The sequence below is a fragment of the Lates calcarifer genome, linkage group LG1 (assembly GCF_001640805.2).
Source record: "Lates calcarifer isolate ASB-BC8 linkage group LG1, TLL_Latcal_v3, whole genome shotgun sequence".
NCBI lineage: Eukaryota > Metazoa > Chordata > Actinopteri > Centropomidae > Lates > Lates calcarifer.
In genome coordinates, this window is record NC_066833.1 from 10042223 (window position 1) to 10056364 (window position 14142).

Genomic DNA, 14142 nt, shown 5'->3' on the forward strand with positions numbered 1-14142 from the left:
CTGGGCCATGCACAAACTGCAGTAACACACACACACACACACACTCACACACTCACACATCACAACAGGGTTACACAAATATATCTGAAAAGACTCTGAAGCACACACATTTTGAGTTATGTTTTCAGAGGCATTCAATTTCATTCCCGTCAAACATCTCTGTATTTCTCTGTTGTTATTTTATTCAATATCATGCTCTGCGCATCTACACACACACACACACCTATATATATATATATATAATATATATATATATATATATATACAGTATACACACACACACTCAGGAACAAGGTCAGAACAACTCAGAGGGCAGATCAGCTGTTCAAGAAGAAAAAAACAACAAAAGAAAACAGGACAAACAGAAAGAAATAACCCGTAAAAGCTTCACCTGTTCCATAATGAGCTCATTCAAATAGCTGGGAACAACTGACTCAAAGCAGAGAACTGCTTGTTCTTGTTGAAGATGTGGGGCTGTGCATGTAATCAAAGGAAAATGAGAGGCGACAAAACAATGTGCAAGGAGGGAACACTGAGGGCGCGGTCAAAGCGTCCTGGTCAGTGGCATTAAATTGCAGCTACAATCACTGACACAGGAACAGGATGAAGTGGGCGACAGGTATCTGAACACTGTGTCATGACAAGGCATGAGAGAGTGAAGCCTTGTATAATGTTTTTCTCACAGTGGGACGGAGAGGGTTACTATAAAATATTTATATATTTTGCTTGTTATCTGGTAAAACCCGGCCAGAAAAAACGACTACATGCACGGTCCTCCAACCTATTTTGCCCTCTACTGACTTGGATCCCTCCACTTTGGACAACCACACAAAATCTGAATCACTAGCACCGGTACTGACACCTCCCTCAAATGGCAAAGACCTCTCACACGGTGGAAACGGCATCCGCTACACAGTCGACATCTCCCTCATCGATACACACTCAGCGCTCAATCACTCGGCGCGTTCAGGCAAGGCAGTACGATCGAGGAGGAGGAAGAGAAGAAGAGAGGGGGAAGGGCTCATGAGGAGAGTTATGGAGAAGTTTTATCGTTCATCACAGGGAGAGGCACAGTGTTGCCTTGAACATGGACAGAGACTAAAGACGCTATGATCTGCCTGCAAAAATGGCCCCAGGAGACAGAGGGTCCATCAATTCAGCCGTCGCTGACACTGCCTGAGGAAAATGATAGACTTGAAGTGACAGGGCGAGGACATCATGTGCTTCATTACAGCATGAATAAATAAAACACATGAAAAGAGTATCAGGAAACATGCTTCATAAAATAGTTTCTAGTATTTTAACTAATGAGCTAATGTGACCCGGTCTTAGACAATCAACACCTGCCTTTATAGTTACTGTGAAACTAGAACTAACTGTCTGTCTACAGCAGGGAGGGAAAAATATGCAGTACCTGACTGACTTTAAATATCTTCTTCTTTTTTTAATTCAGTGCTTGTTAAAACTTTTCCAGACCTGCAGACACTCTGGAGGTTACAGCATGAGAATCAGACGTCTTTAATTGGCAAAATGTACATTCTGTTGGAAACTTTTGGCAAGAAGCTGAATGTATATTTGAAGATGCAGAATTATTCCTTTAATCATTTTTGTGAAATAAGAAACAATAAAAACATCAGCTGCTAGTTATAACTGAACATTGACTAAAACAGCGTCGGCAGTATCACCAATAAGAGCTGTAATCTGAACCAAACTACCTTGCGATCTTGTCACTGCATGACATTGTGAGTAGCCTCTCTCCTTGCAGCACCCCGTCCCAGGTCTGGATGGTGTTGCTGGACCTCACAGGGATGGTGCCTTCCCCAGACTCAATTTTGGTCCTTAGCTGGCCCCGTGCTTTCCGGTTAGGATGCCGGTCTCCTTGGTCTGAGAGAGAAATACGTTTTAGACTAATGATGGACTGCTTACAGGACACCTCATCTCCTCAGCATCAGAAATGACTAGAAAATAAAGTAAAAATAGCTTCCACAGGAGCATGACCTTTTGGTTTTTATTATGTTATCAATGTTTTCTGCTTTTTCACTCACAGGCTCCATCTATTCAGTGACTAATTGAATGTGGCTGTGTTCTATTCAGTGTGCCATGTGTAACGGAAAACACAGCGAAAAGAGTAAGAGGGAGGTTAATCAGACAGGCAGTGTGGGTGGGTGGGAGGAAGACAGATAGAGACAGACAGAGAATGACAAAAAGCTCTAATTACTAGAGCCTTGTTTAAATGTGTCTGTAATGTGTATTTGCACATTGGAATAAAATTCTAATTAAATGAAGCCAAGCATAAGAGGAAAACCTACAAATTTAATGAAATAAAAATAAACTGTTGCTGAGACTGAATTCTGAACTGAGACGAGAGCGAATGAAAAACACGTCGTCCGAGCTGAGGAGCAGGAGACGAGGCCGGACCAACCTTCCACTCCGGCCTCGTGCGGGGAGAAGATCCGGGCGTCTCCGCAGGGCGAGGTGCTGATGTAGAGGTGGAACTGGACGTTGTCCTTTAACCTGTAGCCTCCCTTGTCACAGTGCACGAATATCGACTTCTGGTGGTCCTCCTTGCTGTTGCTATGACGACAGACAAATGGCGGTTTTGATGCAGGACAGAACGGCAGTGTAAAGAGATATGATTAGACTGTCAACACAACACAACACAACACTGCGCTGTGCTTAGAGAAAATATATTTTACACCATCTACTGACCTGAGGAAGAACTCCAGCTGAGTGTAGAGGTACCTGATGAGCGAGCGTCGGGCGATTATCTCAGCGTGGCAGTCATTGAGTGCCAGGCCGCGGTCACTCATGTACTCACCGTTGATGCATTTGGTTCCTGTGGAGACACAAATGACCTGTGCTTCCTTCACGTCTGTCCCTGTTGGCGGTAAAGACAACAAAGCTGAGTGAATGGATGCACAGGCTACTGTACACGTGGCCTAAATTGTGCACTGTGGACTGCAATCACTTTCAACCTAGTTGGAAAGTTGTGCATTTGGCAAACACATGATGACCTTAAAGTTGACAAAAGGGAGAGAAGGAAAAGAATATATGTTCATTAACTGCTCAAGTGTGTTCACCAGCTTCTTGCTAACTGTGTGTGTCTGCTGGTTGGTGCTGAGCAGGAAGTGTACGCTGGATTTTTAGAGCTTTTTCTCACAGCTGCCAACACGAGGACGGTGAGACTGAACCAAAGCAGCGAAGCTGCGAGCAGAGAAACAACGAGCTAAACCTGACTGTAAGCTGGGTGACGATTCTCTGTTGGTCCATCACTACCAATGACCCACTTTACATCGATGCATTATTATGATGAAAATATCTAATACAGCTCACTTAATTTAAAATAGCCACAATTTAAAAATACTCTGTTACAAGTCCTGGATTAAAAATGTGATTAAAGAAATGCATTTCAAACAATAAAAGTTAAATGGCCTAGGGTGTGTTATATTTTATTATACATTATTAATACTGATGCATTAATGGGTATGTGGCATTTTACTGTCTTGTTAGTTGAGGTATTTTGAATGTGTTAAGCTCATCATGTTTAGTATTTAACATTTTTTCATTTTTCTCTTCTGTACTTGCATTTCACCACAAATGAAAACAAAGCTGAAAGTGTTCAACTCTGCTGCAGAAATTAGACTGACAACAACTCTCAGGGCTTGTAACCTGGAGCACTCAAGAATTGACTGTCAGTGCTGTATTTTTTAAGCATGAGAGCGCCAAACATCTCTTCCCCTGAAGTCTACCTGTTGTCATGACGACTCCTGCTAGGACTTTCCGTCGTGCATGGGGGGAGGTGAAGTTGTCTGTCAGCTCACTGAACTTATCCACCACCAGGCGAGAGACGGCATCAGCCAGAACCTGGAACCACGTACGCACAGACACAGACACACAACAGGAAGACACACACACACCGCACGCACGCACGCAGCCACACAAACACGAGCCTGTGTCAGATATGTCAGCTTACAAAGCGCGTCTGATATTATCCTCCCCTAGAGCACCATGTACCTGTCACAGTGTTCGCATTCAGCTCCAAACAAGAGTCAGAGCGTTGAGACGGCAACAAGTGAAACTGGGTTGACCCCCTGAGGTATACCTAACCGTCTTTCAAGCAAGGCTGTTTGAGTTTGGCGTGACAGTTATAATTCACCGTGTCCCTCCTGACAGTGAATCACAAAAAGCAAAAACCAAGCAAGTAAACGTAAGCAACAGATGGGAACAAAGTGTCTGTCGACTTTTCGAATTTGTGGAAACCTAAGCTGAACTTCACACATCTTTTGTTCTTGGACAGCCAGCTCCTCTCGCTGGCTCCTTATCCACTGCTAATGTGATGGAAAATGACGACAACCAAGAGGAGAGATGACGGCTGGATGACCACAAATTAAAGAGATTAGTCCAATATTACTTCCCTGCTACTTTGGAGTCACCCACTCGTGGCCAGATCATTTAACTTTCGAACGCCAAGGTCGTCATTGGTGTAGAAATGAGTGTTAATCTCTAAAGGCTGTAAAAAATGTGACAGTACAAATCACTTACTTAAAAACACATGTCCAAAAAATGTTCCTCTCAGGACTGAATAAAAGAATACTTATACCTCATCCATGCCTTGATATTTCTGAAAGCTTTTTGATGGATCCAGGTCTAAACCAATTTAAACTATAAAACACAAAACAAAATCTAACAAGTTCTTTGCATTTGTGCTGGAATCCAACCATTTCCCCCCATTAGTACCTTTCCAGATGGAAACAGGCTGTAGAAATTAAACTCCAAGTGACAGAGAATTAATACAGCAATTAGTGGGGGTGCTATCTTTGAATAAATCAGTTGACAAGTGGAGAGAGAGAGTAAATAAAGATGAAAAAAAGCCTTTGAGGAGGGGACTGTGGACAGTGTGTCGTGCTGATTAGCTGTGCTGACTGTGTTATCTCTCCTCACACACTGACATCGCTCTGACAGTCACCACTACAGTGGCATCTAAAGCGGCCACCGGCCTTAAATCCCCGTGAACCTGATGTGAATGAGATTTTAATGATAACCTACTGGAGCAGCAGAGTTTGACAGGTGGAGCAGTTTGGAGTGGACCTCTCTGCAAGTCAAAAGACAGGTCCTGAGGAATGATGTCCTGCTTATTCATTAAGAAAACAGGGTGTAATTCATCTGATGTTTGTGTCTTACCAGGAGGAAAACATGGCCCAGGCATTGGCTTCTTGATTATCTGCATAGCAATAATCATCTGGATCCAATGTGCAGGGTCTGAAAATGTAATCTTTAAAGCTTCTCCCACTTGCAAAACCTGCCCCGGTCTTTGTGATTTCATCTTCTGCCACTCTTGAATCCATTAAATTTTAATTAGTGCTTCAAGTCTAGTGATGACTGACAAGGTCGAATAAATGTTCCATTGGCGGCTTTTATGATGACAGAGTTTGATAATTGGTAATGATGTGTTTGGTATGTCTCTGCATTCTTCTCAAAAGCAAGGGGATAAAGACAGTAGATCTGGGATCTGCTGTTTCTCCCAGAGATGAGATAAAAAATAAAACTTTGACAGTTACCTCTGCTGACTGCGGACCTGAAATGTTTATGAGCTGCGAAAAGCCGAGCATGATTGTGTGCATTTTTGTTTTTAATAATGAGGTATTCTAACAAATTAACTCAGACCTGCGTCATCGAGAGCTTACAGACATGATTCATTCTCGAAACCCTGAAGCATACACATGATAATTCAATTCAGGGAACAATGTAGTCGTTCAAAGTAATTCATATTTTTACAGCCTGTAAATCCTCAACCCTGTTCAGTCAACCTGCGAACTCAATGATTTTACGGACTGAAACAAACAGTTGAGCTCATGTCTGACGATCAGTAAGAAGAGAAAAGGTAAAGTCTCACCTGGGGTAGATGGAGCTGTAATCCCTCTCTTGGTATGGGTTGCCGGGATGGTGTCTGGTCTAGCTGCATGTTGAAGAGAGCTGAGAGGGCGGCTTGCGCTGCCCGGGCTTTAGCCAGTTTCTTGTTGCGCCCTGAGCCTTCAAACGTCTGTGCATCCACTGTTACTGACATCACAAAATTCTTGGCGTGACTCTCCCCGCTCTCTGAGACAAAGTCATATTTGAGACCTGGCCTGAGCTCATTGAGGATCATGACTGGGTTTTTGCCACTGGAGGGCGAGCTGAACGCCGATGGAGGGGGCAATGGGGCCTGGACAAGGTTGCTGCCAGGTGGTGTGGGCAGTGGGTACTCCCCTAGAGAGTTTAAGGAGCTGCTACCATTGGAGCCTAAATAGAAGGACTCTTCAGGTGCGGCTGGCGTCTCAAAGCCGTTGAAGAGCATGTCAGGGAAGTCAGCTTGGTCAGATGTAAAGTCTGTGTTCACTGTCAGTGTTCGACCCATGGCCAGGTGTGCCTCAGAGGCATTGGGGAACTGGACGAAGGAACGCAGCGCTTTCTCGGCTGCGTTCAGCTTAGCCTTCTTCTTCGTTGGGCCCATGCCCTCAAACATCTGTCCATTGACCTCCACGGTCATGACAAACACTGGTGCGTGGACCGGTCCTGTCTGAGACAGCAGTTTGTACTGTAGACCCGGTTTGATTTCGTTCAGCTGCATCAGAGCGTTCTTGGGCAGGACCGGCCCCGGCGTTTTCTTGCGCTTCTTGGCCCGAAACTTGGAGTGTGTGTGACCATTGTTTCCCTCCTCTAGGGGGCGCTTTCGACTGCCCAGGCCGCTTCCATTGGGGAGCTGTTCAGCCACTCCCAGCCCGTCTTTGCAGGACACGTTGTCCAGGTTTCGGTTTTCCTTAACGTCGGTGCTGCTCGAACCTGCGGTGCCCAGAAAGAGTAACTTACAACGCCTTCGTTGCAGGATCTTGTAAATGCAAAATTTATAGATTCCTTTATCACTCTTTGGAACTGAACCAATGATTTGTGTTCCTTTATCACAGCAAGACAAATTGGCTTTTAATTTCAATGAACAATATCACCTATAGTCTACTAATGTTAATGTAGAGCATCATAAATAAATCTATTGTTCTTACAGAGATGGTGCATCCAACATTTCTTTTTTTGGTAAAATGGTTTTTAATTTTGACATTAAACTCTTAATATATCTTGATAATTAAAGTTGTAATTATGTAACCCTGTTATTCTAAAGCTCAGGGTAAGTGTGAGACATATAATTTCAATTAAAACAACTACTGTACACTTTTCAGGTTGCACATTGTTATGGGTCACACAAATACGAGCACACGTCAACACTCAACATAGACACACGCACACAGAGCTGTTCCTCATCCACTCTAACAATTTTTAATCTCTTGAGTGCCTTTAGAGAAATTAGGTACATTTTATGGGTTCACTTTTAAACTGCAGGTTCTGAAATTATACCGTACAGGGGAACACATATCACTGAATCCAGTTAGCAAAGTGGATGGAATATTGGCAAAAATTTTCATTTATAACATCCTTCAGCAAAGGCTTGATAGGTTACTCCTTGCGGTACTCAGGAGAAAGAGAGGCCGCAGTGTGCATGAGTGGGATTGTAGGTTGGGTTGAGGGAGTGCAGGGGAGGAGTGCAGGGGGGAGGAGCTGAGGACCAGGCAAACAGGAGAACACATCAAAGAGGCAGAAGGAGAAGACTCCACCTACTGCAGGATCCTACAGGCTTGACTGGTGACACGGTGGGAGGTTAAACTGCTGTTTAGCCATTTTTGAAAGGAATGACTGTCGTATTTAAAATCTGAATTCAAGAGCTGTTTCTAATGAGGTGCCATTCATAAGACCCTGTGCCTCTGAGATTCCCCCCGCGGAGCTTGTCAGAGAGCACAGTGTTTTAAGTTGCAATATGTACTGACATGCTGCTACCATCTGCATACTACAACTGACACTTCTCAAGGCAAGAGAGAGAAAAAAACATTTCCTCCGATGATCAAGAACACAAAATGCATATTCTTCAGCTTATGAGCTCTGACAACATGCAGTGTTTTTGGTGTGTGCATGCACTCTGCAAATTGGTGTGGAGTTTTGCAAATAAACATAATGACAAGGGAACGCAGGGACAGTGTTACTGTGCACAACAGGAGCCAAGAGCTATCACTATCTATCAGAATGGTGACAGGTGAAATTTGTAGATTGGACAGGGACACAATCTCAACGACCTTTAATCACCACAGATGCTGTAGCATGAGCTTAGTGACTTTAGCTGTGGTGGAAAATGGTCTCAGACTAAAGTTAAATAAGGACTTGGACTCTCATTCCATTAACTGTAACATGTTCTAGCCATCATTACTTCTTCTTAAATAGCTGTATTTGTGGGTTATAGTGACCAATTATCAAAAACATGTTAACACATAATGAAAACTCTAGCATGCTGCACAGACAAATACAGTGAGAATAATGGCACACAGATAAAACTGGAGCTCCCTTTCTCCATCCCAAACTTTACCACAGTGATGTTCAGTTTAGAATATAATGACTTTTTGCAGCATGATTAATATCCACTAATACTCCAGAGCCTAAGACCAGATCTGAGGACAAAAGCCATGACACCATGCACTGAATTATGGCACACACATGCAGTTGTGGTTATTATCATGACAGCACTTGTGTAATCAGCATCCATTAGTAACGCAAAGAAAAAGAAAATCCCATATGTTGGAATCTTGCAGGGCTAAAACTCCCTGCGGGGGGTTTCATGAACCAAACAATGCAGACAAAAAAAGTCTTTAATCACAACTTTATTTTAAGCATAACTTGTTTGTTGGGGGTTTGATTTGGGATGATTCATGTGATTAAAGAATTTCAAGAGCTGCTAAGGTTGTCACATAAAAGTGAAAAATTCTTTAATGATTTCCACGGGTTTTCCCTTGGTATTACAGAATGAGGCTTGTGCAAGCTTGGACTGTGTTTTATCTTCAAATATATCTTTTGACAGCCGGTAAAAATGTGAGAAAGAGGCCGCCTGTGAAAGACAACAAAGACACGTAACAACACGTCTCTCCTCTGAATGAAAACACGAGTAGACTCGAGAGTATGACACTACGTTAAGAAGTCTTCATCTGGATTGCAGGTTAGGGCGCTTCCAGGATGACAGCTACCTTTGAATGCGAGTTCAAATTTGTTAAGGTGAAGAGAAACATATTCAATCATGTCTCTCCGTGTCCTCTGAGGTGCACATAAGAGTTCAAACCAAAATGTCTAATTAAAGTTCAATATGCTGGAGTGGAGCGATGCAGATAGAGGGAATCTGTAATATGACCTGAAGCGCCGCAGATGTAATGATTAGTTCTTCCCTAAAAAGTTTTGGCAACATCAGCGGTGTGTATTTGTGTGTGTATAGACTAGTTTGTGTGTTGGTTCAGGTAAGGACGAATGATCATCCTGGTGGAGGGGCGACTAAATGCGAACACAAGTTAGCAACAAGAAAAAATGTGTTTATTTTGTTTGAACAAGTTAGATATTAAATTAGTTCTGTGTTGTATTGCGTGTTACGTTGTTTTATAAATTGTGGAAATGTGTTCACACTGATTACACATCAGAGAAGGACAGGACGTACGAGGAAAGACATGCGGGCAGACAAAAAGGAGGGAGACAAAAACACAGGCAGACGTTTAAAAGAAGAGACCAGACAGGAGGGCAGACAGACAAATGAGAGAAGTCGACTCACTCATATTCTCCTCCTCATCCACATCCATGGTGACGGGTTTGTTCTGACCGGAGAGCAGCCTTGCCCCCGCTGCACCTGAGGATCAGAGGACACAAAGGTGGACTGCATAAGTGACACACATGCACATTAGCGCATTCCCAGACCTTGAGCGGCTACGGCGATGATACATTTCTTGCCTGATGCACCGCCACGCACACACACAAAGAAACATGCACGCGTGGCACTGTGTAAGTAGACCGTGATGTAGGCATATAAATATTCAGAGACTGAGAGATATCAAGGTGAGAGAGGAGGCCAGGGCTGACAGGCCTTAATAGCAGGAGCAGTCTATTGTGACTTTAATATCCCTCCGATTAGACCTCATTTCCCACTGCCTGCTGAGAGATATACAGCTGGTGACATGGCCAAGTCACTCCACTGACACACACACCTACACACACACGGCCTGTCCCAAGGTGGAGAGTGCGATTAAAGCTCCATTAAGCAATATTTCCCACACTAACATTGAATGAAATGACTTCCTGTATTCTGCCATGTTCTCTAATGCTGCCAATTACACTGACAATGAACAACCAACCCAGTTTATTTTTCAGCCTTTTTCAGTGTTGTGCCAGTTTATATGGTTGAACGTGAAGCAGTCAATGAGTGGATCGTTAAGTCAGACAAACATCCAGCAGCAAGACGTGTCCATCGTTCCCATCCAGCAAAGACTGGAGGATAGGTACGTCAACTACTACATTACTCTGAGTCTGTCGTAGCATCACTGCTACAGCGACGACGAGCAGGGTGCACCCTGTCCTGTCCAACTCCACATCCACAGACTTCTTTCATTCTCAAACTCGTAGTCTTCAAGTAATGTCGCCTGAGGCAGTTCGTCACCACGCAGCTCCCTCTGGAGCCAGTAAAGGCTTCGTACAACTTCTTTCACAGTAGTTTCCCCAACACCTGTAACTAGACTCTGATGTGTAGAATCAGTGGAGTTCCCCTTTAAGCCTCTTTCACTTTTACTCAGTCAAGTGAGACAAATCAAACCCTTTTCCATCGTTTCTGAGAAAACAAATAGCAAAATAGTTGACTACAACAAAATTGTAATATGCTGTTTGTTTAACCTCTAACAAATCATGAGGTTTATTTCTGTTTTCAGGATGTTCTTGGAGAAAAGTTTTCCCACTGGCCCGCTGGTCTAATTACAGAATTAATAGTTCTGAGAAAGTTTCAGCTGCATGACTTCTCCCATCAGTCTCCCCACCAACCACATGAAAAGCCAAAGTGTGACAAAAAATATTGCCAAGAGCGGGGCAGATGAGTGCAGACGGATGAAACAGACTAACAGAGTAAGTTAGACGAGAGAAAGAGAGTTAAAGCAGCGAAGAGGGAAAAGGAAGAGAGGCACAAAGAGAAAGAATGAGAAAGATGGCATCATGATATAGAACAGATTGTGCTGATTCTACTCTCTCTACCCGCCTTCCATCAGTGTGCCCATTCCTCAGCCAGACACTTTCTTAAGCTAAACTAAATGGGCTAATTAATCTGGGCTAATGGTGGGTGACAGCAAATATGCTAGCACAATTATCACCCTATTAAAGATTCATATTCCAACCCATAATTGAAAATGAAAAGGTGGGTGAAGGGAGGATGGGTGGGAGTAGGTCCAACAGAGTGGAAGATGAGAGTGATTTTTCTCAGGTAGTCGGAGCCTGTTGTTCTTCTGTTGTGATCTGTATGTAACCAAAATCACAAGAAACCCTGACATTTAGTCACGTACTTCTTTGACTTATTCCCTCGACACACACACTGCTGTGTAGTTTAATCAGCATGCAATGCAAATGTGCCTGTCAGTTTTTATTTTCAGATGAAACCGCCTTGGTCATAAATCCAAAACTATTCCTGAAATCAGGTGCAATCAGTGGAGAGTCTCACAAAGAAATAATTATGTGAGTGTATGTGGGTGTATGCCTGTGTGTGTGTGTGTGTGTTTGGTGAAATCTAGAAGTAAATGTCTTCGCAGTCCTAAAGGGCACTGCGCTTCAGAAAAAAAACACAGTCCCTGTTTCTGTTACATAAAAAGAAACCTTATTCTTCTGTGTCGAGGACAGTGTGTTGCCTGAAGTAAAAACCTATACAGCTTCATCGCCTGATTCTCATCAGAATTATTTTAAGATTCACACATGTACAAGCTGCTTTCTTAAAATGATGTGTCTTACTTACACCTCTGTCATTACAGAGGAATGGGCACTGCAGCTTCCACAGTCGATTTTTCATGTATTGGTTGGCGCCAGATGGTCGCTACGTAATTTGAATATGAAGGACCGACAGCAACCTAATGTTTACTACTGATGTGTTAGCTCAGAATATATTATGCTGTCAACTAAATCTGATTTACAGACATCTCACGGTCCACAGTTGGCAATAAGGGGATATATATTACACATTTAGACCACGAGCCAATAAAACTGTCCGAGAAATGTGACGTACAGAACATCAGAGAAAGATGTTTTCTGATGGCGCTCAAGCATTCGCCTTTAAAGATCAGACATCCCCGGACATTAAAGCCCCGTTAAACTAGTTTGGACTTTTGCATGCATGAGGATTTAAGACACACAGGTGAAGCCAAGGCAGCATCCTTGAAAGATTTTGGTACTGACCATTTCTGGAGCACACACAACTGAAGCAGAGGATTTAAAGTGAGTCAAAAGAATCAAGGGAGAGGGCTGCCGACTATCTCCCTCCACATGCATAAATGATACTGCGTCATCAAGTTGTGAGACGGCTTGGTTCCAGGTAATTTTGAGTGGACGCCAAGGGAGGCAGGGAAAAGAGAAAGATGAGAAAGAAGATGAAAAACCTCAAATTCAATCTGGCACGGTGAGAGGGACTGAGGGGAAATAAGGTGGTTTTGATTTGTCTCTCATCCCTCGCTTGCGCTGTGACGGAGCGATAGAGCATCGCCGCCGTGGAGGGAGCACCAGCAGCGGCTGACTGACGAGAGAGGAGGTGGGATGGTGGGGTGGAGCGAGGGATGGAAAGGTAAAGGTGAGGGAAGAATAAAGGACGAGAGAGATAGAAAATGCAATCCTATTCCGAGTAAAAGAGAATCATTATCTCCTCTAAAACAGAAGGCGATGGAAAGGTCTGCCCTTGGCAGGCTGTGAGGTTCAAACTGTCCAGAACAAACTGCCTATCAAAGCTAGTGTGGGAAGTCAGGGTCTCCATCAAAATAACTTCAAGTCTTAAAACCACAGGTATAAATAATTAAAGAAATAATCTTGCTTGTGTGAAGTGCTGACCTTCAATAATTAAAAAAAAACTGAAAATGTAAAAATCCATTTTGGCATGCACCACATTAGTTTCACCCTCCACAACTGGAACGCTACATGTTCTAAGCAAAAACTTGAAAGGTAACCTGTCATGGTAATGGGCCACAAAGCAAAAATACATTGAGTTGAAAGGTCCATTGGTGCAAAGATGCAAAATGCATTAGCACTGTAGCAGTGCATTAGCATACTGGGCAGCGTTTTCCCTTGAACTGCATCTTTTCTAAGTGCTCCTGTTAGGTTCAGCCCGTCTCCAGCAAATGGTCCATGTAAACAAAAACAACATGAAGATCTTTAATCATATTTTCCATAAATTTCTGGTGATTTATGGAATCACCATGAGAGAGCTGATGTCAATTGGCCTGTTGGAGAAAACACAGTGTTGTACTTTGTTTTTAACTTCATCTAATAGCATGAGGCAGTGGAGGCTCTGGTGTCTGATGGGGGATATCATTGCCTGTTACCTCACTCAGTCCCAGTGTAATCTTAATGCTCTGTCTTCAGGATGCTGTGCTTTATTCTTAAGGTAATACCTGTTTTTAAGGTAGCCTATCTACCCGACCTTTCACTGCAAATGGTAAGGGACAGCGCTTTAAATGCTTGGGACATGGCTCTGCCTTTACTGGGAGGTTTTACAGAGCGTACTTTAACTCTGAATAACTCTGAGCTCCCCCTCTTCAGTCCCCTGTATTTCTATAAATTCTGGGTAGTCTCTGCTCTTACCCTTTTTATTCCGTGGACAGTCAGTCTGAATTTGTTTCATCCACAAGACGCTGGTGCATCACCTCCTGCTACCGTCACTGTTCAACCCCAACATACTTTTTGACCGATGTATCTACCTCCATGTAAATCACTTATTACCCACTTTAGCTCCTGCTTATTCTGTGAGTAGCCTCCCTGTCTTTAAAATCCCCTTAAATTAGCGGTGTCGTTTATACATTTGCATCTAAACCTGTTGTTTGTTCCTCCATTTTTCTTTCGTTGTTGCTCTGTTCCCATGACATCCCAAGGATTTATAACAGACGATGTATTTTCAGTGTATTTTAATTACAGCGGGCAATTCCTCCAAAGGAGATAGAAGGAGACGTGGATGTAATTAGTATCAATGATGACACAGCAATTGGTCGATTGATGGAATGATGGCTTCTAATTGGTCCCTCAACAAGA

General features: G+C 43.2%; 1 protein-coding gene across 1 annotated transcript in view; it reads right to left on the reverse strand.

Annotated features, from left to right (window-relative positions):
* Positions 1-14142, reverse strand: part of adarb1b (adenosine deaminase RNA specific B1b) — a 90373-nt gene that overhangs the window by 7101 nt on the left and 69130 nt on the right. The window contains exons 4-9 of the mRNA XM_018682271.2: positions 9662-9736; positions 5894-6819; positions 3750-3864; positions 2710-2878; positions 2423-2574; positions 1716-1884 (exon numbers count right to left, since the gene is read on the reverse strand). Coding sequence (XP_018537787.1) covers positions 1716-1884; positions 2423-2574; positions 2710-2878; positions 3750-3864; positions 5894-6819; positions 9662-9689 — 1559 coding nt within the window. The 5' untranslated portion in view covers positions 9690-9736. The remainder of the gene's footprint in view (positions 1-1715; positions 1885-2422; positions 2575-2709; positions 2879-3749; positions 3865-5893; positions 6820-9661; positions 9737-14142) is intronic.